This window comes from Gorilla gorilla, chromosome 5 (genome assembly GCF_029281585.2).
Source record: "Gorilla gorilla gorilla isolate KB3781 chromosome 5, NHGRI_mGorGor1-v2.1_pri, whole genome shotgun sequence".
NCBI classification, from domain to species: Eukaryota; Metazoa; Chordata; class Mammalia; order Primates; family Hominidae; genus Gorilla; species Gorilla gorilla.
In genome coordinates, this window is record NC_073229.2 from 54,206,184 (window position 1) to 54,231,870 (window position 25,687).

The window sequence follows — 25,687 nt, forward strand, 5'->3', positions numbered from 1 at the left end:
GCAAGAGATAGCTATCTTGTAAAGCCCAGGAAATGTTATGAACTCAGTTTTTGTTTTTTTGTTTTCTTTTGAGACAGAGTTTCGCTCTTGTTGCCCAGGCTGGAGTGCAATGGCGTGATCTCGGCTCACTGCAACCTCTGCCTCCTGGGTTCAAGCGATTCTCCTGCCTCAGCCTCCCGAGTAGCTGGGATTACAGGCGCCCGCTACCATGCCCGGCTAATTTTTTGTATTTTTAGTTGGGACGGGGTTTCACCATGTTGGTCAGGCTGGTCTCGAACTCCTGACCTCAGGTGATCCGCCCACCTGGGACTCCCAAAGTGCTGGGATTACAGGTTTGAGCCACCATGCCAGGCCTGAACTCAGTATTTTAAAAAAAATATTAAATAAAGGCTTAGATAACTACTTTGGTGATTTTTAAAATATGTTAAATGCTTGAGCAATGCCCAGAATCTTTGGAAGTTGTCATCAAGAGTATAACTATTGTCCTTATCAAACTTATTAGGTACCTCTGTGATAGAATTTAAGACTGATGGCCAGGTGTGGTGGCTTACGCCTGTAATCCCAGCACTTTGGGAGGTCAAGGGGGGAGGATTTCTTTAGCCCAGAAGTTCCAGACCATCCTGGGCAACACAGGGAGACCCTGTCTGTATTATTTTAAAAATTAAAAAACGAACAAAGAATTTAAGACTCATCTAACTACTAACCTCATCCAATGTGATATTTCTTAATGGAAAATGAGATTATTGGGAATAGTACATGTATTTCTGGAATAGTAGGAAGGAAAGAATTACGGATGAAGAAAGAGGGCCTTTTGATGTTTTAGCTTGGAATCCCCAAATTAGATACTGTAGGATTGATTGCTCTTATATATTCCTGAAAGTAGTAGAAATAAAAATAGTAATGGCTTAATAATTAGTATACGTTCTATACCAGCCACTTACTAAATGGTTTTACATCATTGTCCCATTTAATCTCCATTCTATAGATAAAGATTCTAAGACACAAGAGATTAAGTTTGCCTCAAATAATATACCTAATAAGTGGCTGAGCCTGTACTAAAGTAAGTCCATTTGACTTCAAAGCCATTAAAATATATGCTCAAGAGTGTCCTAGTTATATTTCATTGGGAAGTGGTTAAGAATGTGGGTTGTGGAGTCAGTGTTGCCTGGGTTCAAATCCTGACTCCTCCATTTACTAGGTTGGATAAAGTACTTTATCAGTTTCTGTCTCTGAAATAGACAATAATAGTACCTACCTATCCCAGGATTTTTAGGATTGAGTTAATTCATGTAAAGTTCATAGAACTGTGCCTCACAAACTGTAAGTTTTCAGGAAATGCTGGCCATTAATGTTTTCAAAAATATTTTTAGGCTGGGCAGGATGGCTCAAGCCTGTAATCCCAGCACTTTGAGAGGCTGAGGTGGGTGGATCATTTGAGGCTAGGAGTTTGAGACCATCCTGGCCAACATGGTGAAACCCCCGTCTCTACTAAAAATACAGAAAATTAGCTGGGCGTGTTGGCATGCGACTGTAATCCCAGTTACTGGGGAGGCTGAGGCTTGAATCTGGGAGGCAGAGATTTCAGTGAGCCAAGATCGCACCACTGCACTCCAGCCTAGGCAACAGAGCGAGACTCTGTCTCAAAAAAAAAAGAAAAAAATATATAATTTTTGATATACTATTTTGCTTAGAAAGGAAGACATATTTATAATTTATTTCATGGTGGGTGCTGTAGCTCACACCTATAATCCCAGCACTTTGGGAGGCTGACATGGGCACATCGCTTGAGCCCAGGAGTTTGAGATCAGGCTAAGCAACATGGCACAACTCTGTCTCTACAAAAAATATAAAAATGAGCCAGGTGTGGTGGTGTGCGCCTTTAATCCTAGCTACTCTGGAGGCCAGGGCAGGTGGATCGATTGAACCCAGAAGGTGGAGGTTGCAGTGAGCTGAGATCGTGCCACTGCATTCCAGCCTGGGCGACAGAGCACGATCCTGTCTCCAAAATATATGTGTATGTGTGTGTGTATATATATATATATATATATATATATTTGAAATACTGAGGTTTTATGATAAGTATAAAGTAAGCTTTATCTCTGCCCTTACTAAAACAGGAACATTACTAAAATTTTGGAAAGCATTGGAATGTAGTAGAAAGATCCATGATCCAGGTCAGATGATTTGCTTCTAGTTGTCGCTGTCACTGCTAGCTCTGTGATTCTAGGTTCAAAATTTCTGTTTCATACAGAAGGTTGTGAGGATCAAATGAACTAACAAATAGGAATGAAATTTGAATTTTATATGCTATACAAATGTAAAATACCATTTTAAAAATTATGGAGGAAAGTTACAATGAATTATTGTTGCATAGATTATTGAAAGTTCAATTTCCTTAGAATAAAACAGGTAGTAACTTACACCTCTATGTGAGGATCACAGTACATATCTTAAAATTATCTAAGACACCCTCCATGTGTTTGTCTCAAATCTCTTTTTTACAGGGAGAACGTGAAATTTAATTTTTGCAGTTGTATCTGTGTATTGGTTTGCTAAGGCTGCCAAAGCAAAGGACCACTGTCTGGGTGGTTTGAACAACAGAAATCTATTTTCTCACAATTTTGGAAGCTAGAAGGCCAAGATGGTGTCAGGAGGGTTTGTTTTCTTCTGAGACCTCTGTTTGACTTGTAGATGGCCATTTTCTTCTCCCTGTGTCTTTGTGTCCGGAATTTATTCCTTCCAGTGGGTTCTTGGTCTCACTGACTTCAAGAATGGAGCTGCAGAGCCTCGCAGTGAGTGTTACAATTCTTAAAGATGGTGTATCCAGAGTTTGTTCCTTCACATGTTCAGATGTGTCTGGAGCGTCTTCCTTCCAGTGGGTTCGTGGTCTTGCTGACTTCAGGAGTGAAGCCGCAGACCTTCTCAGTGAGTGTTACAGCTCATAAAGTTAGTGCGGACCCAAAGAATGAGCAGCAGCAAGACTTATTGTGAGGAGCGAAAGAATAAAGCTTCCACAGTGTGAAAGGGGTTCTGAGCGGGCTGCTGCTGCTGGCTTAGGTGGCCAGCATTTAGTCCCTTATTTGGCCCTGTCCATGTCCTGCTGATTGGTCCATTTTACAGAGTGCTGACTGGTGCATTTACAAACCTTTAGCTAGACACAGAGCACTGATTGGTGCGTTTTTACAGAGTGCTGACTGGTGCATTTACAAACCTTTAGCTAGACACAGAGCACTGATTGGTGCGTTTTTACACAGTGCTGATTGGTGCATTTACAAACCTTTAGCTAGACACAGAGCGCTGATTCATAGACACAGAGCGCTGATTCATGCATTTTTACATAGTGTTGATTGGTGCGTTTACAATCCTTTAGCTAGACACAGAGTGCTGATTGGTGTGTTTTTACAGAGTGCTGATTGGTGCATTTATAATCTTTTAGCTAGACACAGAGCACTGATTGGAGCGTTTACAATCCTTTAGCTAGGCAGAAAAGTTCTCCAATTGCGTTTACAATCCTTTAGGCAGAAAAGTTCTCCAAGTCCCCACTCGACCCAGGAAGTCCAGCTGGCTTCACCTCTCATCTTCACATTGTCATCCCTCTGTTTATGTGTTCTACTCGCCCCATTTTGAGGACTCCAGACATATTGGATTAGGGCCCACCTTAATGACTTCGTTTAAAAGGCACTGTCTCCAAATACAGGCACATTCTGAGGACCAGGGGTTAGGGCTTCACATATGAATTTTGAGGGAGACACAGTTCAGCCCCGACAATCTGTTTAAGAAGTTATGTGTTGGTGGCCAGGCGCGGTGGCTCACGCCTGTAATCCCAGCACTTTGGGAGGCTGAGGCGGGCGGATCACAAGGTCAGGAGATCGAGACCATCATGGCTAACATGGTGAAACCCCGTCTGTACTAAAAATATAAAAAATTAGCTGGGCATGGTTGCAGGCGCCTGTAGTCCCAGCTACTTGGGAGGCTGAGGCAGGAGAATGGCGTGAACCCAGGAGGCGGAGCTTGCAGTGAGCCGAGATTGCGCCACTGCACTCCAGCCTGGGCGACAGAGCGAGACTCTGTCCTAAAAAAAAAAAAAAAAAAAGAAGTTATGTATTGGGGCCGGGTGCAATGGCTCATGCGTGTAATCCCAACACTTTGGGAGGTGGAGGCAGGTGGATCATCTGAGGTCAGGAGTTTGAGACCAGCCTGGCCAATGTGACGAAACCCTGTCTCTACTAGAAATACAAAAATTAGCTGGGCACGGTGGCACGTGCTTGTAATCCCAACTACTTGGGAGGCTGAGGTAGGAGAATTGCTTGAACCTGGGAGGCAGAGGTTGCAGTGAGCTGAGATTGTGCCACTGCACTCCAGCCTGGGTGACAGAGTGAGACTCTGTCTCAAAAAAAAAAAAAAAAGAAAGGTTATGTGTTGGGTAATCTGAATGCTCCCTTTCCTTCATCACTATGTCCTACGCCATGAGGCCCAGGCAGCATTCTTTTTCACGTGACTGGCTTTACCTGTTCTTCAGAACCATGCTTACTTTTGTATACCCTAAGAAGCATATTATGTCTCTGTATAAATCATTGTGTTATGTTATATTTAAGATTATCCTGTTAGCCTACTGAATAATGTGCTTGAAAAACTATTCCATACATTAACCTAAATTCCTAATTCATCTATTAAGCTCATTTCTTCTTTAATCTAGATGGAAGAATGTCAAACTATTTTATGTGATAATATATTGTTTTCTGATTAAACTTTAAAAATTTTCTCTTAAACTGTTTCAAGCAGTTTTAAAAATTTATTTTATCTTATTTTACTTTTTAAGAGATAGAAGTCTTGCTGTGTTGCCCAGGCTGAAGCATAGTAGCTATTCACAGTCTTGATCCCACTACTGATCAGCACAGGAGTTTTGACTTGCCTGTTTCCAGCCTGGGTCAGTTCTCCCCTCCTTAGGCATCCTGGTGGATCCCTGCTCCTGGGAGGTCACCGTTGATGCTAAATTTAGTGCAGACACCTGATTGACATAGTGCACTACAGCCCAGAACTTCTGGGCTCAAGTGATCCTCCCACCTCAGCCTCCTAAGTAGCTGGGGCTACAATAGTGTGCCATGGAACCTAGTTACAAGCAGTTTTTAAGAAACCATTCCAGTGATTCCAACGTTTTCTTGAGGAGGTATCTGTTTTTAGAGATACATTTTCATTTTTCCTTATTTTAAAGATAATAACACATTCATTTTAGAGACTTTAGAATATTCAGTAAGACAATAACTTTTTAAAAGAAAAGTCACGTGATTCTACAGTTAAGGGAGAATAATCTTTTCCATCTTTTTTCTGTGGATACATTTATTGTTTCAACTTGCCTTTTAAAAATCTAATATATCAATACTATTTCACACTATTTCAGTTATTTTCTTTTTTGAAATAAGGTCTTGCTCTGTCACCCAGGCTGAAGTGTAGTGGCAAGATTTCAGCTCACTGCAGCTTTGACCTCCGGGCTTAAGCAGTCCACCCACTTCAGCCTTGCACAAGTAGTTGAGACTACAGGTATGTGCCACCACACCCAGCTAATTTTTTTATTTTTTGTAGAAACGAGGTCTCACTGTGTTGTCCAGTTTTGTCTTGAACTCCTGGGCTCAAGCGATCCTCCTGCCTTGGCCTCCCAAAGTGTTAGGATTACAGGCATAAACTGCTGCACCTGGCCCTATTTCAGTTATTTTCAAACAGATTTCTATTTATTTATTTAGAGACAGAGTCTCACTCTGTCACCCAGGCAGTGCAGTAGTGCAGTCTCAGCTCACTGCAACCTCCTCCTCCCGGGTTCGAGTGCTTTTCATGCCTCAGCCTCCTGAGTAGCTGGAATTACAGGTACACACTACCATGCCCAGCTAATTTTTGTATTTTTAGTAGAGACAGGGTTTCGCCATGTTGACCGGGCTGGTCTCAAACTCCTGACTTCAAGTGATCTGCTCACCTTGGCCTCCCAGAGTGCTGGGATTACAGGTGTGAGTCAATGTGCCTGGCCTATTTTTTAAATTGGTGAATCATATGAATTGATTTTTGAATGTTAAACCAATCTTTGCCATAATGTATTATCCTTTTTTATGTGGCTGAATTTGATTTTCTCATAATTTGTTTAGGATTTTTGTGATTATATTCATGAGAAAGTTTGATATAATTTCTTCCTTAAAAGTGTGGGAAAATTTGCTAGTCAAGCCATTTGATTCTGGAAAAGTTTTAATTATCAATTAAATTTCTTTACTAGATATAGGACTTTGCAGATTTTCTAATTTTTCTAAGTCAGTTTCAATAAATTATGGAATATTCATTTAATCTGCAAATTCTAATTTACTGGCATAAGTTGTACAAAATAACTGCTCATCTTTTTAGTCTCATGGGATGTATAATGATAATCTTTTTTCATCTGTGATCATTGTAGTGTGCATCTTCATTTTCTTTTTTTTTTTTTTAGATGAAGTCTCACTCTGTTGCCCAAGCTGCAGTGCAATGTCGCTATCTTGGCTTACTGCAACCTCCGCTTCCCGAAGCAATTCTCCTGCCCCAGCCTCCTGAGTAGCTGGGACTACAGGTGTACACCATGACACCCGGCTAATTTTTGTATTTTTAGTAGAGATGGGGTTTCACTATGTTGACCAGGCTGGTCTTGAACTCCTGACCTCATGATCCGCCCGCCTCAGTCTCCCGAAGTGCTGGGATTACAGACGTGAGCCACCGTGCCCAGCCTTATTTTCTTTTTAAAACAACTTCATTGAGAGAGAATTCACATAACATACAATTCACTCATAGAAAGTATAGAGTTGAGTGGTTTAGTATATTCAAAGTTGTGCAGACATTACCACCATTATTTCTTTCTTGATCAGTTTTTAGGGCTTATCAGTTTTCTTAGCTTTTTTTTTTTGGATACAGGGTCTCACTCTGTTGCCCTGGCTGGAGTGCAGTGGCGTGATCTTGGCTCATGGCAACCTCCGCCTCCCAGGCTCAAGCAATTTGAGTGCCTCAGCCTCCCAAGTAGCTGGAATTACAGACGCGTGCCACTATTGCCTGGCTAATTTTTTTTGTAATGTTAGTAGAGACGGGGTTTCACCATGTTGGCCAGGCTGGTCTTGAACTCCTGACCTCAAGTGATCTACCCGCCTTGGCCTCCCAAACTGCTGGGATTACAGGCGTGAGCCACCACCCCCAGCCTTTTGTTTTATTTTGTTTTGTTTTCTTAAAGCCAACTTTTGGCTTTATTGATTTTTCTCAGTTGAGCTTGTGTTTTCTTTTACATTAATTTCTGCCCTTATTTCTTTCCTTATATATTCTTTAGGATTAATAACCTATTATTTTTCTGCCTTGAGAAAGATACTTTGATTATTGTTTTTCATTCTTTTCTAATGTTTTGTTTTTTGTTTTTTTTTTTTTGAGACGGAGTTTTGCTCTTGTTGCCCAGGCTGGAGTGCAATGGTGTGATCTTGGCCCACCGCAACCTCTGCCTCCTGGGTTCAAGCAATTCTCCTGCCTCAGCCTCCCCAGTAGCTGGGATTACAGGCATGCACCACCACACCCAGCAATTTTGTATTTTTAGTAGAGACGTTTCTTGATGTTGGTCAGGCTGGTCTCAAACTCCTGACCTCAGGTGATCCGCCCGCCTTGGCCTCCCAAAGTGCTGGGATTACAGATATGAGCCACCGTGCCCGGCCTCTAATATATGTTTTAAAGCTATAAATTTTCCTTTGTGCCTGGAGTTAGGCTTATTTAACAAGTTCACATATGTTGTATTCATTCAGTTCAAAATATTTTCTCCATTTCATTGTGTTCTGTTTTTGGTCCAAGGTTATTCAGAAGTGTGTTGCTTAATTTTCCAACATTTGAGGATATTTTGTTTTTGTCATTGATTTTTAACTTAATTCCACTGTGTTCAGAGAACATAACTATTCTTTCAATCTTTTGAAATGTATTGAGACTTACTATGTAGCCTGAATGTGGTCAGTTCTGATTAATTTTTCAAGTGTACTTGCAAAAGAATTACTCTGCAATTGGGTGCAAATTTGGTTAATTTATGAATGATGTTATTCAAATCTTCTATATGAGCAGTGGACAAACTACCGCCTGCTGCCTTTTTTGTACACAAAGTTTTATTAGAACACAGCCATGCTTACTCATTTACAAATTGTCTATGACTGCTTTTGCTCTATAATAGTGTGGCCCACAAGACCTAAAATATTTACTTTATGGCTCTTTTTTTTTTTTTGAGATGGAGTCTCGCTCTGTCGCCCAGGCTGGAGTGCAGTGGCGTGATCTCAGCTCACTGCAACCTCCACCTCCCGGGTTCAAGCAATTCTCCTGCCTCAGCCTCCTGAGTAGCTGGGACTACAGATGCACGCCACCACACCCGGCTAATTTTTGTGATTTTAGTAGAGATGGGGTTTCACCATATTGGTCAGGCTTGTCTCGAACTCCTGATTTCAGGTGATGCACCCAGCTGGGCCTCCCAAAGTGCTGGGATTACAGGCGTGAGCCACTGTGCCCAGCCTTTTTTTTTTTTTTCTTGAGTCGGAGTCTTGCTCTGTCCCGCAGGCTGGAGTGCAGTGACACAATCTCGGCTCACTGCAACCTCCGCCGCCGGGTTCAAGCACTTCTCCCGCCTCACTCTCCCAAGTACCTGGGACTACAGGCACCCACCTGCCTGTAGTCATGCCTGGCTAATTTTTATATTTCTGTAGAATTGAGGTTTCACCATGTTGTTGGCCAGGCTGGTCTTGAACTCCTGACCTCAGGTGATCCGCCCGTCTTGGCCTCCCAAAGTGCTAGGATTACAGGCATGAGCCACCGTGCCTGGCCTACTTTATGGCTCTTTACCAGAAAAGTTTGCCACCCATTCTACAGTGTTACTTTTAGGCTCCCAGTGGAAAACCTGGGGTATTTCACAGGATCCTTCCTCCTCTGCAGACCCATTCCAGTTTTTGTCTCTCCAGCATCTTGACGCTGACAAAAGCTCTGCTTAACTTCTCAACTTTTGGGCCGGGCATAGTGGCTTACGCCTGTAATCCCCGCACTTTGGGAGGCTGAGGTGGGCGGATCACCTGAGGTCAGGAGTTTGAGACCAGCCTGGCCAACATAGTGAAACCCTGTCGCTACTAAAAATACAAAAATTAGCTGGGTGTGGTGGCAGGTGTCTGTAGTCCCAGCCACTCAGGAGGCCGAGGCAGGATAATCGCTTGAACCTGAGTGGCGGAGGTTGCAGTGAGCCAAGATCATGCCACTGCACTCCAGCCTGGGCGACAGAGCGAGACTCCGTCTAAAAACAAAAACAGAACAAACAAACAAAAAACTTCTCAACTTTTTAGCTGCTGCTTTCTACTTAGCTTTATAGCCTTTTGGCAGCTGCTTCCAAATTGGCAAATATCTGGAGGAGAAAAGTGGTACAGAGTGTTGGCTTAACTTATTTGCTTTCTCTATTAGCATTCCACCAAAGAAAATAGAACCAGTAGTGTGTGTGTGTGTGTGTGTGTGTGTGTGTTCACACACATACATATTAGGCTATTTATTGCAAGGAATTGGTTCACACAATGTTGGGGACTAGCTAGGCAAGTCTGAAACCCGTAAGACAGGTTGCAGCCAGGAGGGACAGGCAGGAACTCTAGGATAGGAGCAAAAGCTACAGTCTGCAGGCAGAATTTCTTCTTCCTCAGAGAAGTTTGTGTTCTGCCCTTAAAGCAACTGATTGGATCAGGCCCACCCAGATTATCTAGGATAATCTTCCTTACTTAAAGTAAGTAACTATAGACTGTAATTGTATCTACCAAATACCTTGACAGCAACACCTGTGTTACTGTTTGAATAACGGGACTGTAGCCTAGCCAAGTTGATACATAAAATTGACCATCACATCTTCTCTGTAGGAATTCACTTCTTGAGTCTTGGCCACTTCACTAGTTGTCTGATGCCTTCAAACAGATGTTTTTTTTCTGTTTTACTCAGCTTTTCTGAGCGCTCTCCAGTAGGAGGTTTATTCTGGTAGAAACTTGCCCATTGGTAGCAGTAGAAATCCCAGTGTTCTGGAAAATGTTCTGAGGCCAGGTACAGTAGCTCACACCTGTAATCCCAGCACTTTGGGAGGCCAAGGCAGGAGGATTGCTTGAGACCAGCCTGGGCAACATAGCAAGACCCCATCGCTAAAAAATTAGCTTTTTTTTTGAGACGGAGTCTTGCTCTGTCACCCAGGCTGGAGTGCAGTGGCGCAATCTTGGCTCACTGCAACCTCTGCCTCCCAGGTTCAAGCGATTCTCCTGCCTCAGACTCCCAAGTAGCCAGGATTACAGGCGCCGGTCACCACATCCAGCTAATTTTTGTATTTTTAGTAGAGACAGGGTTTCACCATGTTGGCCAGGCTGGTCTCGAACTCCTGACCTTAGATGATCTGCCCACCTTGGCCTCCCAGAGTGTTGGGATTACAGGCCTGAGCCACCATGCCCAGGCTTTTTTTTTTTTAAGAGATGGGATCTTGCTCTGTCATCCACATTGGCATATAGTGGTGCTATCACAGCTCACTGCAGTTTTGACCTCCTGAGCTCAAATGACCTTCCTGCCTCAGCCTCCTGAGTAGCTGAGACTACAAGTGTGCACAACCATGCCTGGAAAAAAGAGATGGTAAAGAGCCTGTGGAGCCTGTAGCCCACTCCTGAGTAGCTGGGACTACAGGTGTGCAAAACCACGTCTGGAAAAAAGAGATGGTAAAGAGATGGCGGTCTTGGTGTGTTGTCCAGGCTAGTCTCATGCAATCCTCCTCTCATGCAAACCTTGGCCTCTCAAGTAGCTGGGACTACAGGCATATGCCACCATGCCTGGCTAATTTTTTTTGTATTTCTTTTTGTGGAGACGGGGTTTTGCCGTGTGGCCCAGCCTGGTACTCCTGGTCTCAAGTGATCCACCTGCCTCGGCCTCCCAAAGTGCTCGGATTACAGGTGTGAGCCACCGTGCCCGGCCTAATTTTTTATTTTTTGGAGAGATGGGGGTCTCACTGTGTTGCCAAGGCTGGTCTCAAATTCCTGGGCTCAAGCAGTCCTCCCACCTTGGCTTCCTAAAGTACAGGGATTGCATGTGTGAGCCATTGTGGGCTGTATGCTATTCCTGAATTAATGAAGATACTATTTAATCCTTTAAATCACTTATCTGATGCTTTTCAGAGATTCCCACATTACTTGCCTCGGTCATATGGTGGATTTTAGAATTGGAATGGTTTCTTGTAATTTTACTAATGCTGAGCATTAAAGAAGGCCTTGCTATTTTTAAGTCTGTATCCTAATCAAATGTTGAGGCCAGGTATGGGGACTCACGCCTATAATTCCAATGCTTTGGGAGGCCCCGGTGGGATGATTGCTTGAGCCCACAAGTTAGAGACCAGTTTAGGCAACATAGTGAGACTCCTATCTCTACTTAAAATAGAATTAAAAAATTAGCTGGGCATGGTTGTGCATACCTGTAATACCAGCTACTTGGGAGGCTGAGGCAGGAGGATTGCTTGAGCCCAGGAGTTGGAGACTACAGTGAGTCATGATCTGCCACTGCAAAAATATCAAGAAGTCTGGAAACAGTGTTAAATGCAAAACTGTGGCAAGAATTATAGATTTAATATGCTAATCAAAGAAGGGAAATTTATGGTACTTGTCTTTAATATTTAAAGGGTTGGAAGTGATGGAAGGATATGTTTTTCCGGGGGTAGGATCAAACTAGTGCATGGAAGTCACAGTGGGTGTAATAGATTATTTTTGGATATTTTTAGGTAGACTGGGATGAACTAGTAGAGGTGTTTTGTAGTCTTGGGTGGAAGGTTTGAGATCCCAGATTTTGAGGTTCATGATTGGTAAAATTGTGGCGGTGGGTGATTGGGAGACCATCATAAGGTTGCTGGCATTTTATTTTGTCATGTAAGGGCATTAAAAAAATTTAGCCTTCTTTTTTGAGACAGGGTCTTGCTCTGTTGCCCAGGCAGGAAGGCAGTAGCATGATCATGGCTCACTGCAGTCTCAACCTTCTGGACTCAAGCAGTCCTCCCATCTCAGCCTCCTGAGTAGCTGGGACCACAGGCATGAGCCACCATGCCCAGCTAATTTTTTTTTATTTTTATTTTTGTAGAGAAAGGTCTAGGCCGGGTGCAGTGGCTCATGCCTGTAATCCCAGCATTTTTGGGAGGCCGAGGTGGGCGGATCACCTGAGGTCGAGGGTTTGAGACCAGCCTGACCAACATGGAGAAACCCCGTCTCTACTAAAAATACAAAAAAATTAGCCGGGCGTGGTGGTTCATGTCTGTAATCCTAGCTACTCAGGAGGCTAAGGCAGGAGAATTGCTTGAACCTGGGAGGCAGAGGTTGCAGTGAGCCGAGATCGTGCTACTGCACTCCATCCTGGGCAACAAGAGCAAAACTCCATCTCAAAAAAAAAAAAAAGAAAGAAAGGTCTTGCTATGTTGCCCAGGCTGGTCTCGAACTCCTGGGCTCAAGCGATCCTCCTGCCTTGGCCTCCCAAAGTGCTGGGATTACAGGTGTGAGCCACTGTGTCTGGATTATTACATTTTTAAAGAAGGCATTTTTGGCCAAGTGAGGTGGCCATGCCTGTAATCCCAACACTTTGGGAGACCAAGGCGGAAGGATGGCTTGATCCCAGGAGCTTGAGACTGGCCTGGGCAACATAGTGAGACCCTGTCTCTACAGAATAATTTAAAAAGGGGAAAAAAAAAATTAGCCAGGCATGGTGGCACGTATCTGTGGTTCCAGCTACTTGGGAGGCTGAAGTGGGAGGATTGCTTGAGCCTGGGAGTCCAAGTCTGTTTTTTCTTTTTTTTATACTGACCACTGTACTAATGAGGAAAAAAAATACATTTTTAATATTAAAAAAGAAGTAAAGATGGCTGGGCACCATGGCCCACGCCTGTAATCCCAGCACTTTGGGAGGCCGAGGTGGGTGGATCACTTGATATCAAGGTCAAGAGTTTGAGACCAGCCTGGCCAACGTGGTGAAACCCCATCCCTACTAAAAATACAAAAATTAGCCAGGGCTGGTGGCACATGCCCATAATCCCAGCTACTCGGGAGGCTGAGGCAGGAGAATTGCTTGAACTCGGAGGCAGAGGTTGTAGTGAGCTGAGATCATGCCACTGCACTCCAGCCTGGGCAACAGAGCGAGACTCCGTCTCAAAAAAAAGAAAAAGAAGATATCATTTAGGTACAAAGGATAGCCCTTCCCAAGGAAGCCTTACACTATATACCATAATTTTTCACTTCATATTTTAACATTTTTAAAATCAGGATGCCTCTGAAAATTATATTTAATACAATAGTGCTGCTTTTTCTTAAAAAGTTTTTAGATTGATGATGTCTTAGCGTCAAGTGTCTTAGGACTCAGAAAATGGTGTGTGGGTTACATTATCTACATTGGCCTAATTTTTGACAAGACTGCATGAAAACTTTTGACAGCGATTGGTGCTGGTCCTTGAACTAGATGACCTTTACACTGTTTTCTGACAGTGATTTGTGGATTGTTTATAAACATGAATTTTCTACATGTTAGCTCTGTTACTACAGTACTTTTGACAGCAATTGGTGCTGGTCCTTGAACTAGATGACCTTGATACTGTTTTCTGACAGTGATTTGTGGATTGTTTATAACATGAATTTTCTACATGTTAGCTCTGTTACTATAGTACTGATTTATGGATCTGTCCTCTAAAGCCTTCAACTCTTTTCTTGCTATATAAATGCTTAGCTCTTTTCTATAAAATAGTCAACTGTATTTACTAATATACTTTTAATTTTTTAATTGCACTGCTTTAAAAAATGTTATTACTAAAAGTATATCCCTTGGATTTCCTAGAAGTTTGTCTTTAAATTATTCTTTACAGCCTATGCAGTTGTTCCTTTAGAGAGTTTTAGGTAATAGCCAAGTAGAGGAGTATCCTGGACACTGAAGACCTTACCCTGGAAATTCTATTATATGTTGACCAGCTTTTTTGTAGGAGTCGTGAGCTTTCTTTGAACTATTATGTGCCTTGGATTGTTCTCCTTAAGGTTTCATTAGAATGACCTTAACTAGTTAAGTTCAATCAAAAGAGGAAGCACCCCACATGGAAATTATAGAATTCCATCCAACCAGTATTTAGGTAATAAAGTTGAAAGAAGTTACAGCAGAATTAGATCTCTTTTTTTTTGCCCCCCCCCGAGACTGAGCCTGTAGCCCAGGCTGGAGTGCAGTGGAATGATCTCAGCTCAGTGCAGCCTCCACCTCACAGATTCCAGCGATTCTCCTGCCTCGGCCTCCCGAGTAGTTAGAACTACAGGTGCCCACCATCACACCCAGCTAATTTTTTGTATTTTTAATAGAGACGGGGTTTCACCATGTTGGCCAGGCTGGTTTCGAACTGCTGACCTCAAGTGATCCGCCCACCTCAGCCTCCCAAAGTGTTGGGATTACAGGCGTGAGCCACCGCACCCAGCCTCACAATTAGAACTTAATTTGAACTCAGATTGTAAAATCAACCCCCATCTGGAGGTATTTGATTTAGAGGCTCTGTTGTAGCAATTATTTAAAGAGGAAAGGTGCTAGATGTGCCCATTATCAGCACAGGAAGAGTATATGTCCCAGCCCCCGGTCTTCAGCTTGAAGTCACATTTCCAGTCCTGTAAAACACACATAGAAATGCTGAAGTGATTTATACCTATAAGGAGCAGTGGCACTGCGTGGTGGTAAACAGCATGGACTATGAAGCCGGAAGTCTGGTTCCACTGCTTGTTAGCTGTGTGACTGTGGGAACTTTCCTTAACCTCCTTCTTCCTTCAGTTTTCTTATGTGTAAAATGAGGGTAACAATGGCATCTACCTCATAAAGTTTTTTGAGTATTAAATAATATTTATAAAGTACTTAAATAATACATAGTGCATGATATGTGTTAATAAAGTTTAAGTCCATCTGGACTTAGGATGTAATGTTTGCAGTAATTTGACATATGAAAGAATCCAGCAGATTAATTTGTGATTCTCATTTAAGATATGTTCTTGAGTAATTGGGTTTAGATTTGATTATTAGTTGAAGAATGCTAGAAAACTTTGCTAAGTTTGAAAAGTGTTGTAATATTTAGGACCTTTTTATGTATACTATAAGTTTAATTTTTTAAACATCTACCAGAACTTTTTAAAAAAAGTACTTAAGGATTTGCTTGGTAGGCATTTGAAGTGCTAACACAGGAAAAGAGCATCTATTAAACTAAATGTAGTGAAGATGTTTGATGGGAATGCCAAATTCAGGGGATTCATGTTTTATATTTAAACTGGAGGTGGCTACGAGAGTTTTTATTATATGGTTCTTTAAATCTTTTTATATGTAGTACATTAATATTTTTAAATTAGGTAATTAGGCTGATACAGTTATAAAAAAAAACTAAGGGTCTTTAGACTGTTAATATACTGAACTTAAGGTCTTAATGTAAATCCAAGTAACTCACATAGCCTTTTATGTGCACAAAAGCTGTCTTTCAACGTAAGTTATATTGACAAAAAAGTACTGTAACTCATATAGTCTTTTATGTAAGTTAAAAGCTGTCTTTCATCGTAAGTTATATTGACAAAAACGTACTAAGGGTAGTAAGTTAGGAGTGTCAAATAGAGGAGACAGGAAAATTTATCCAAGCAATTCTAACCTTGTCACTCTGTCATTGTACTTTTATCTGTCAGCTTGTTAGCCTGGCCTGTGATTTGTACAGAAAGAGGAAGGAAAAGGGAAGTGGAATCAGAGGAGTACGAGCTTTCCTGTGGAATTGTAATGCCTTCTTCTCTCCTGCTTCTCATTATGATTTTCTTCCAAGTAGAAATGAGCAGAAATAGTCCTGTCCACAGATATCCTTTGAATTTTCTGCCTTGCCAAGCTTGTGTAGTTTTTTGCCTTAAATTCTATTTTGTAGGCTATTAATATAGCTTCACCAACTCTCTTTTGGGTATCTGCCCCTTTTCCATCCTTCACCATTTTTCTGTTGTGTTAGTTTCATGTATTTTCATAACCCTTGTGGAGTATGATGATAACAACCCTTCGTAGTCTGTTACATATGTAGTTTTTCAAGTCTGTTGTCTTTGTTTATAGGATCCTTTGCCATACAAATGTTTTTAAATGTTTTGTGGTCAGATTTGTCTTTCTCATTTCGCTTTTGGGTTTTGGGTCTTGATTAAAAAGGCCTCCCAACCCCTAGATTGTAATCTTCTGTAACATTCTTGGAAAAGAATATTGTTGTGATTCAGCTTCTCATCTATGAAATGAAAAGATTATACTAAAACAGTAGTTCCCAAACATCGCCAGTCAGTGGGAGATCACTTGAGGAGCGTGTTACAAGTTCAGATTCTCCAGACCCAACTAAAGACTTATTGAATAAGAATCTCTGGGGAATGGGGCCCAAGAAGATGTTTTAACAAGTTCCTCTAAGTGATTCTGATTATCAGCTGGATTTGAGAACCATTGGACAATATGATCACTGAGGTCTCTTCTGATTCTAAAATATCATTTCTGTATTATGTAACTCTTAAATAATACATTATCTCAACAACTAGATTGTAAGCTCTTTGAAGGTAAGCAAGACTGTCTTAGGTAATACCCTTTTCTTCGCTGTCAGCCCAGTAAGATACTTACTACCTCACTCCTAGACAGTTTTAGTAACCTTCTCTTATAGCCCCTCCAGTCTGTCTGTGGTCCTGTTTATCTTAAAGCAACATTTTGAACATGACACCTTCCTGCAGAAAGTTTGGCTACAAGACAGAATCCTATTTTACCTTATAATCTAAGTGCCTCTGTAAACTGGCCCCAACTTTTTGTCTTTAGCTTTACCCAAGGGAGTGTGTACAATTATCTAAGCTGTGCTTTATATACTCCTTAGATGATGATGTGCATGGTCTTCCCTGGAATTATATGATATGGTGGTAACCTTGACTTTTCCCACCCTTTTTCATTAATCCTTCTCTCTAGCCTGATTGGTTTACTTTCTTTCTCTTTCATATAGTAATAAAGCCTTGTTTGTTCTTATTTTCCTGCCAGTTGTCATTCATCTTGCCTGGAATGCCCTTTTTCCCTTTTCTGTATCTAATCTCTGCATATTAATAGCTACACAGTGGAGTATTATGCAGACATAATAAAGAATGAGGAATATCTGTATGAACTCCCATGGAGTGATTTCCAGGATATACTGTTAAGTAATATAACAAGGTACAAAATATGGTATTTTATTTGGTAGAATATGGTATTCTATCTTTTGTATAAGAGAAAAAAGGAGTTAAGAATATATGTATATGTACACACATACTTGCTTATATCTGCAAAGAGAAACATTAAAGATAAACTAACAAAACCAATGCTATGGTTTGAATGTATATGTCCCTCCAAAATTGTTGTGTTGGAACTTAAACCCCCAAGGTGATACCATTAAGAGGGGAGGCCTTTAGGAGGTGATTAGGCCTTATAAAAGGGAATTGAAGGAACCTAGCTAGCCCTTCTCCTTCCATCATGTGAGGACGCCTGGATGCCATCATCTTTGAGGAACAGCTCTCACCAGATACCCAATTTGCCAGCATACTAATCTTGCTTGGATTTCTCAGCCTCCAGAACTGTGAGAAAAGAAATTTCTGTTCTTTATGAATTACCCAGTCTCAGGCATTTTGTTTATAGCAGCACAAATGGACTAAGACAACTGGTTATCTGTAGGGAATAAATAGGAACAGATTGAGATGGAAAAGGGGGAAGGACAGAGACTTCTCTGAACATTCCTTTTTTATGAGTCTTCAACTTCGGAACCATGTAAATGTTTTACATATTCAGGAAATACATTTTAAAAATAATGGAAAAATGCTATGATTGAATAAAAAGAGAAACAAATGAACCTACCTTACAGAACATACAGAGAAAAAATATACAGTAACTTTTGAATATAGCATACTGACTGTACATCCTTAGTGGGATATGCTTTAAGGACAAAAAGAACTGAACTGCTCCCTTGACCAAAACACCTAAACTTAGTAGGTTTATTGTTACTAGTAATTTGACATTATAATTCTGAAACTAGTCTATGAACCAAGAATTTCAATGTGAAGGAAAAGATACACTAATATAAAATGAGTTAGGAAAAACCAGTATTAAATTTGAACTGAAAACATCAGTATAAACTCTATTTATGAATGAATGAGAGAGACTGGGTCTTGCTCTGTCATGGGTTGGAGTGCAATGGCATGATAATGGGTTACTACAGCCTTGACCTCCCAGGCTCAAGTGATCCTCCTTCCACAGCCTCCTGAGCAGCTGGAACAACAAATGTACACCATCACACACCCAGCTAATTTCTTATCTTTTGTAGAGACTCAGTACTTTTGGAATATGGTAGCCTCTTACTGTGAGTTCATAATAGTCCTAGAAGGAGGTCTTGTAGACATTTTAGATTTTCCCCATCCCCCTCTGTTTCCCCTCCCCAAAACTTCATCCCATTCTAACCTATTCCCAGAAATTCTGGGTGTCACCAGAGAGCATTATGTGCAGCAAAACAGAAAACCTGCTTAATAGAAAACATTAGCAGAGTTCTCATTAGCATGCATAAAGAAAAAGCACAATGGAACTAGACCAAGTGGTTTTCACATAAGAACAGACTGGAAGGGCTAGGATTTTTCAGTTTGGAATGAAGGTTTGGCAAAGATATAATTACTTCTTAAGTTTGATTATGGGATATGGGTTAAGGGCAGATTAGCTTATTTACCAAATTCTGTGGCATCCTACTTCATTTTCACCTCCCACCTCCTACACAGAGTGGAGATACGGTCCTAAGTATAAACAAGGGTACTGCCTTTTGAAAGATCATGTCCTTGCACTATTAACGGTATGAAATGGTGGCTCACGCCTGTAATCCCAGCACTTTGGGAGGCCAAGGTGGGTGGATCACGAGGTCAGGAGATCGAGACCATCCTAGCCAACATGATGAAACCCAGTCTGCACTAAAAATACAAAAATTAGCCGGGCGCGATGGTGCATGCCTGTAATCCCAGTTACTCAGGAGGCTGAGGCAGGAGAATTGCTTGAAACCGGGAGGCAGAGGTTGCAGTGAGCTGAGATCGTACCACTGCACTCCAGCCTGGGCAAGAAGGGTGAGATTCCGTCTCAAAAAAAAAAAAAAACAGTATGCAAGCATTATGCTTTTGAGATACATCAATATTATTGCCCCCATGCCATTCCAATTAGTTTTTTGTTTTGTTTTGTTTGTTTTTTTTAATCTGAGTAGTTCAATGGTAGGATATTGAATTTATTTAAGGGAATAATGATCTAGGTAAATACCTTGTTTTCTTCAGAAATAATTGATTAGGAGAAATTGCAAATAAGAAAATATATAAATTTATTATCTACAGGCTATTGTGGATTCATACTCAAGATGACTGTTCTAGAGAGAAACCAGTACATTCTTTTTTAGGTGCAAGGAATATGTAGAGATAATTCCACTATCAAAGACTGTATATACATTTTCCAAGATGGGGAGATGATGGTGATAAAACTATTTTGCTGTTCCAGGTCAGTAAAATCAAGATTTAACAAAATATGGGCCTTCATGGGAGGCCTGTGAAATAAATAATAAAATATATACTCTTAAAATATATAGCTCCTCAGAGTGTATAAAATGCTTTCACAGAATGTGTGGAAGTGAAGCATGAACTGGCTTGCTGGATGTTTTCTTTGCTTCACAGCTGTATATTCTGGGTTCCATTATTAATATACATTTTAACTCTTGCTGCCTTTCCAAAGCAGTCTCTTCAGTTACTGTTAAGCTATAACAGGGTGGTGAACCTCTGGTTCTTGCACATTGCTGTGACCTTCAGAGTTGTGTTGACCAAAAAATAGTTTTGCAGCAATAGAGAATTATATTGTTGTTCAAGTGTTTTGTTTCGTTTTTTTTTTTTTTTTTTTTTTGAGATGGAGTCTCTCTCTGTCACTCAGGCTGGGGTGGTCTAAGCTCACTGCAATCTCTGCCTCCTGGGTTCAAGCAATTCTCCTGCCTCAGCCTCCCGAGTAGCTGGGACTACAGGTGCACACCACCACACCCAGCTAATTTTTGTATTTTTAGTAGAGACGGGGTTTCACCATGTTGGCCAGGATGGTCTCGATCTCCTGACCTCAGGTGATCCGCCCACCTCAGCCTCCCAAAGGGCTGGGATGACAGGCATGAGCCACTGCGCCTGGCTGTGTTTTGCTGCTTTTTTTCTCTCTTTTTTTTTTTGAAACAGGGTCTTGCGCTGCTGCTCAGGCTGGAGTGCAGTGGTACAATCACAGCTCACTACAGCCTCGACCTCCTAGGCTTAAATCATCCTCCCGCCTCAGCTTCCCAAGTAGCTGGGACTACAGGCATGTGCCACCATGTCTGGCTAATTTTTAACTTTTTTTTAGAGATGAGGTCTTACTATATTACCCAGGCTGGTCTTGAACTCTCAGGCTCAAGAGATCCTCCTGCCTTGGCCTCCCAAAGTTCTGAGACTACAGGTGTGAGCCACTGCGCCTTGCCTTATTTTCTTTCCTTTTTTTTTTCCCTGCCTTCAATCTGTTCTGAGGACGAAGATTCATTTGGGGGATGGCTACAGAAGTGAACCAGGGTAGGCAATGAAAATATCATTCAAAGTTGAATGAAGCATCCATGCTGGAAGGGGAATAGAACCTTACTATTATATTTAAACTGCCTGCTCTGGTTTGTTGAAGAACTTGGTATCAGTTTGCTTCTTAGGTTTCATAAGTCAAGAGATTTTTGTTCCATCATTCTGGGATTTTAGAGGAAATAGAGTTTATAGGGGACTTTGGGAAATGCTGGGTTCGGTGATATCTGAAAGTATGTGCCATTAAACATTAATCCTGCGCTGGGTGTGGTCATGCACACCTGTAATCCCAGCACTTTAGGAGGCCGAAGCGGGTGGATCACCTGAGGTCAGGAGTTTGAGACCAGCCTGGCCAACATGGTGAAACCCCGTGTCTACTAAAAATACAAAAATTAGCAGGGCGTGGTGGTGGGTGCCTGTAATCCCAGCTACTTGGGAGGCTGAGGCAGGAGAGTCGCTTGAACCCAGGAGGTGGAGGTTGCAGTGCGCTGAGATGGCGCCATTGCACTCCAGCCTGGGCAACAAGTGAAAGACTCCGAAAATCCTTCAGGATTTTTTTTTTTTTTTTTTTTTTTTTGAGACGGAGTTTCGCACTTTCGCCCAGGCTGGAGTGCAATGGCGCCATCTCTGCTCACTGCAACCTCCACCTCCCAGGTTCACGCCATTCTCCTGCCTCAGCCTCCCGAGTAGCTGGGACTACAGGCGCCCCCACCACGCCCGGGTAATTTTTGTATTTTTAATAGAGACGGGGTTTCACCATGTTAGCCAGGATGGTCTCGATCTCCTGACCTCGTGATCCGCCCGCCCCAGCCTCCCAAAGTGCTGGGATTACAGGTGTGAGCCACTGTGCCTGGCTCTGAAGGATTTCTTGAAAAAAGAAATTCTGAAGCCAAATCCATTTGGGAAAACTCTGCAAACTGAATCCTCTCTTGGAGTTCCATAGTACACTCTGATCTTACTCGTCAAAGCATTTGTTTGTTATAAACAACTTAAATATTGATAGGGAGGAGAGTAAAATTGTATTAATAGAATATTATACAGCCCTTAAAAATGAATGAACTAGATCTCAATCTTCAATCATGGATGGTTCTCAAGAACATTTAGAAAAACATTACAGAATGAGAATGAGGCATATAGTATATAATTTGTGTGTTTTTAAAAAACTGTATGCTTTCCCCAGTATATCTGAATAATAAACATGCATTTTAATAAAGTCTGAAAGGATTCATACCAAGCAAGTAATGATAGTTACTTGGAGAAATGACTGGGATTGGGAATGATGATCAAAAGGTCCTTTTTTTGCATTATCTATAAGGTTTGAATTTTCTTAGGAATATATTTGTGTATTACTTATAATAAAAATTAATTAAATGCAAATACCTGTTAAGTGCTGAGAAAGTTACTTTATTTTCCCTCCGTGGTGATACCTACCCTGCTAAACTCCAAGTACATCCATTTATTAGTTCACCATATACAAATTAAACTGATTTTGGAGGCCTGGTTTTATAAACTAGGACATTTTTTATACCATGATAACAAAATGATTTTCTTACATTATGAAGATTAAATTAAGTGGCTTATACAGTCTAGTCCATGCAAGTTCTCAAGAAGCAGGCTCAGTCAAGCTTATTGTGTGTTGGTTCAAGAGATCTTTTCGAGTGCAACAAAGAGAAGTTTGAACTTGGTTCTTGAGCAGCTGGAGGAGCTGTAAATAGACTGGAATATTATGGTTCAAAACCAGTTAAGATTAAAGCAGCAGACCGTCTTTGGTAATGTTCTTTCCAATTCCATGGACCTTGTTCTTTATCTTATTCTGTAGACTTGATTTTGACATCTGAGCCACACTTGAAGGCATTGGTGGTTCTGTTTGACTTTACCAATCACCAAACATCAATTTTAAATGGCTGCATTTTTGTAATATAAATACTTTATTTTTAAGAAAGGATAATTGTGAAAAAAGCTGTAGTCACATTGAAGGTTTTCTATCAATACATTCACTTTATTCCTTCAATTTGCTTAATAAGAGCCATTGTCTGAGAAAGATTTCATCAACTGAAAGTATCTCTTCTTTAGCATGATTTATTTTCAGGCATATTCCTCTATCCATCTTATCAAAGTGGTCATTTTTACATTTCATCTAAGTGAAAACTTGGATCAGGGCATAAACTGACCAATTTTATGCTAAAAATATTTTAATATATGTTATGAAGGGATTCAAAATTTCATTTACATTACAGATATTTATTATGTTTATTTTTTATAGATGTTTATTGGCACCTACCACATGCTTGGTATGCCAGGAAATTCAGAGTATTAAAATGCATTACTGCCCTTAGTGAGCTTCCTCTTTCCTAAAATATTAAGCATGTAATCCATATGCATACAAATTACTGGTGATTTAAGATGATTCTTCCACCAGAATGCCAGTGGAAATTTGTACAGTGTAAACTGTGAAAGTGCTAAGTAGAGTGAACTTCAGGAATATTTTGAGTAGCCGCCATCGAGGATGGAAGGGTTGCAGGGCATGATTAACCAGCAGAAAGTTATGAGGCCCCCTGTGTGGCTGCTGTGGCATCTCCATCCTGCCTGATCACTGGGGGTCTTGCACGTGGCAGTCACATAGTGTGTGTTGTTCATGGGGACTCTGCACTGCTTTCGAGAGAGATGAATGACATGATTAGCTTTATAGCCAGTGTGATTTTGAGGTGGGGTTTCGGGATTGAGCATAAGGTATACAAAGTGAAAGAGAGAAAAGGGGAGATAAAAATGAGAACTTGAGCTCTACAATCAGAATTAGCTTTTTTCTTCAGCTCAGATGATTCTCACACTGGCTTTAAGGTTGTGATTGTTTTTTAATTTCCTGGTGCTTAATTGTTGCAACAGTGTATGTGTCAATTTTAAAAAAACATAGGTTTTCTTTAGTTGAAAAGTTGGACTCTCTGCTGCCCTATGTCTCTGTAATATGAATACCACAAAATTATTGTACCACCATTTAACGTAGAATTGATCATGAATGTGGCCAAAGTCAGTGAATTTGATGTCTGTTCATGGATAAAATTATTCCCTGGTAACAAGTATATCTGCATTCTTAGTAATTTGATAAAGACCATTTAAATCAGCCCGATTCCTATCGATATAAAAATCACAAAAATGTTTAAGATGCCTATTTCTCCTGAGAACAGGAATGCTAAGCTGTCAGTTTTCTAGTTTGGCTTTCATACCATGGAAGTCCTTAGAAATCTGTTTTGTGAGTTCTAAATCATGCATATTCCTGTGTTCCAGGATTTCTCTCTGATCAAACGGACAGTTCAGGACTCAGAATCTAAGGATGAATGTTCACCGTGGCAGTGACAGTGACAGGTTATTGCGGCAGGAGGCCAGCTGCTTAGTGGATGATACTTCAGCTGCAGCCCAAGAAAAAGAAGCAAATAGCCTGGCTTCATCTGGTCCTCATAATCTTACTTATCCTCTAGGTCCCAGGAATGAAGGTACAGTGATTAGCTCTTGACTTAATTTGGGGGGCTTTCCAATACCAGAGCATCTGCTCTACCCAGAAGGCATGAATGTTTTTAATCTAAATAAATTATCCAATTAATTGCTTAGCTTGCATATCACAATTACATAAAGCTGACCTTCACAGAAACTCTCCACTTATTTAATCAGTCTAGCACATCTACGGTGATAATGGTATTAAAACAAACAAACAAAAACAGCCACAGGTTTGGAGTCAGAAGACATTCAACTTCCAGCTCAGCTGCTTATTAGTTGTAACCATGGATGAGATCCTCAGTCTTTCTGAGCCCTGCTTTTTCTTTTCTTTATTTTTTATTTTTATTTTTATTTTTTGAGATGGGGTCTCACTCTTCACCCGGGTTGGAGTTCAGTGGTGCGATCTTGGCTCACTGCAGCTCTGCCTCCCAGGCTCAAGTGATCCTCTCACCTCAGCCTCACGAGTTGCTGGGACCACAGGTGGGTACCACCACACCCAACTAACTTTTTATATTTTTGGTAGAGACAGGGTTTCACCATTTTGCCAAGGCTGGCGAGCCTCACTTTCTTAATCTAGAAAACAAGGCTATTAATATTCTTCCTAGGCCCGGCACGGTGGCTCACGCCTGTAATCCCAGCACTTTGGGAGGCCAAAGCAGGTGGATCACTTGAGGTCAGGACTTCAAGACTTGCCTGGCCAATGTGGCGAAACCCCCATCTCTACTAAAAATACAAAAATTAGCCGGGCGTGGTGGCAGATGCCTGTAATCTCAGCTACTTGGGAGTATGAGGCACGAGAATCGCTTGAACCTGGTAGGCGGAGGTTGCAGTGAGCCAAGATCACACCACTGCGCTCCAGCCTGGGCAAGAGAGGGAGACTGTGTCTCAAAAAAAAAAAAAATTCTTCCTACCTCACAAGGCTAGTAGATTAACAAATTAATAGATGTGAAAGCTCCCGATAAACTGAGATTCTTTTTAACTTTTAATTAAAACAATGGCACCAATAATAGCAACTACCATTTATCGAACATTCACTGTACTAGGAACTTTACATACATTCTTTAGATCAGGGGTGGCAAACTGGTCAAATCTGTCTACCTGTTTTTGTAAATAAAATTTTAATGAAACAGCCATCATGTCCATATTGTCTGTGGCTGCCTTCCTGCTACAGTAGTGGCAGAGACTGACCACAAGCCTAAAATATTTACTTTGTAGCCCTTTATGGAAAATTTGCTGACTCTACTCCAGATTAGTCCTTACAACTATTATCCTTGTTTTACAGATGAGGAAACTGAGGCTTAGAAAGCTTAGGTAACTTGCTCAGGTTCACATTGCTAGGAGGTAGTGGGCTGAGATGATTTCTATATGTGTATTAACTGACAGAAAAGCCTATGACTGCCGCTGAAGAGTACACCATTAGGGAGAACTTGTGCAAGGAGTCTGTTTTCCTACTCGCCCATTTAAGCAGGATAGAACCTGAGGTGTCTTCTTTGGGTTTCGGAATAAACCCATTTTAATTGCTTCATTATTGGGGAGAAATCAAGCATTCTAAAGAACTGAAT

The 25,687-nt window shown here is 41.2% G+C and overlaps 1 protein-coding gene across 3 annotated transcripts in view; it reads left to right on the forward strand.

Annotated features, from left to right (window-relative positions):
* Positions 1-25,687, forward strand: part of KCTD20 (potassium channel tetramerization domain containing 20) — a 48,241-nt gene that overhangs the window by 3,300 nt on the left and 19,254 nt on the right. The window contains exons 2-3 of one of the 3 annotated variants that reach the window (XM_055390295.1): positions 19,469-19,566; positions 23,919-24,124. In XM_055390295.1, the coding sequence (XP_055246270.1) occupies positions 23,965-24,124 (160 nt within the window). In that variant the 5' untranslated portion in view covers positions 19,469-19,566; positions 23,919-23,964. Of the gene's footprint in view, positions 1-19,468; positions 19,567-23,918; positions 24,125-25,687 lie in introns of those variants that run through there. The other 2 variants (XM_031011945.3, XM_055390297.2) reach the window with 2 other exon arrangements.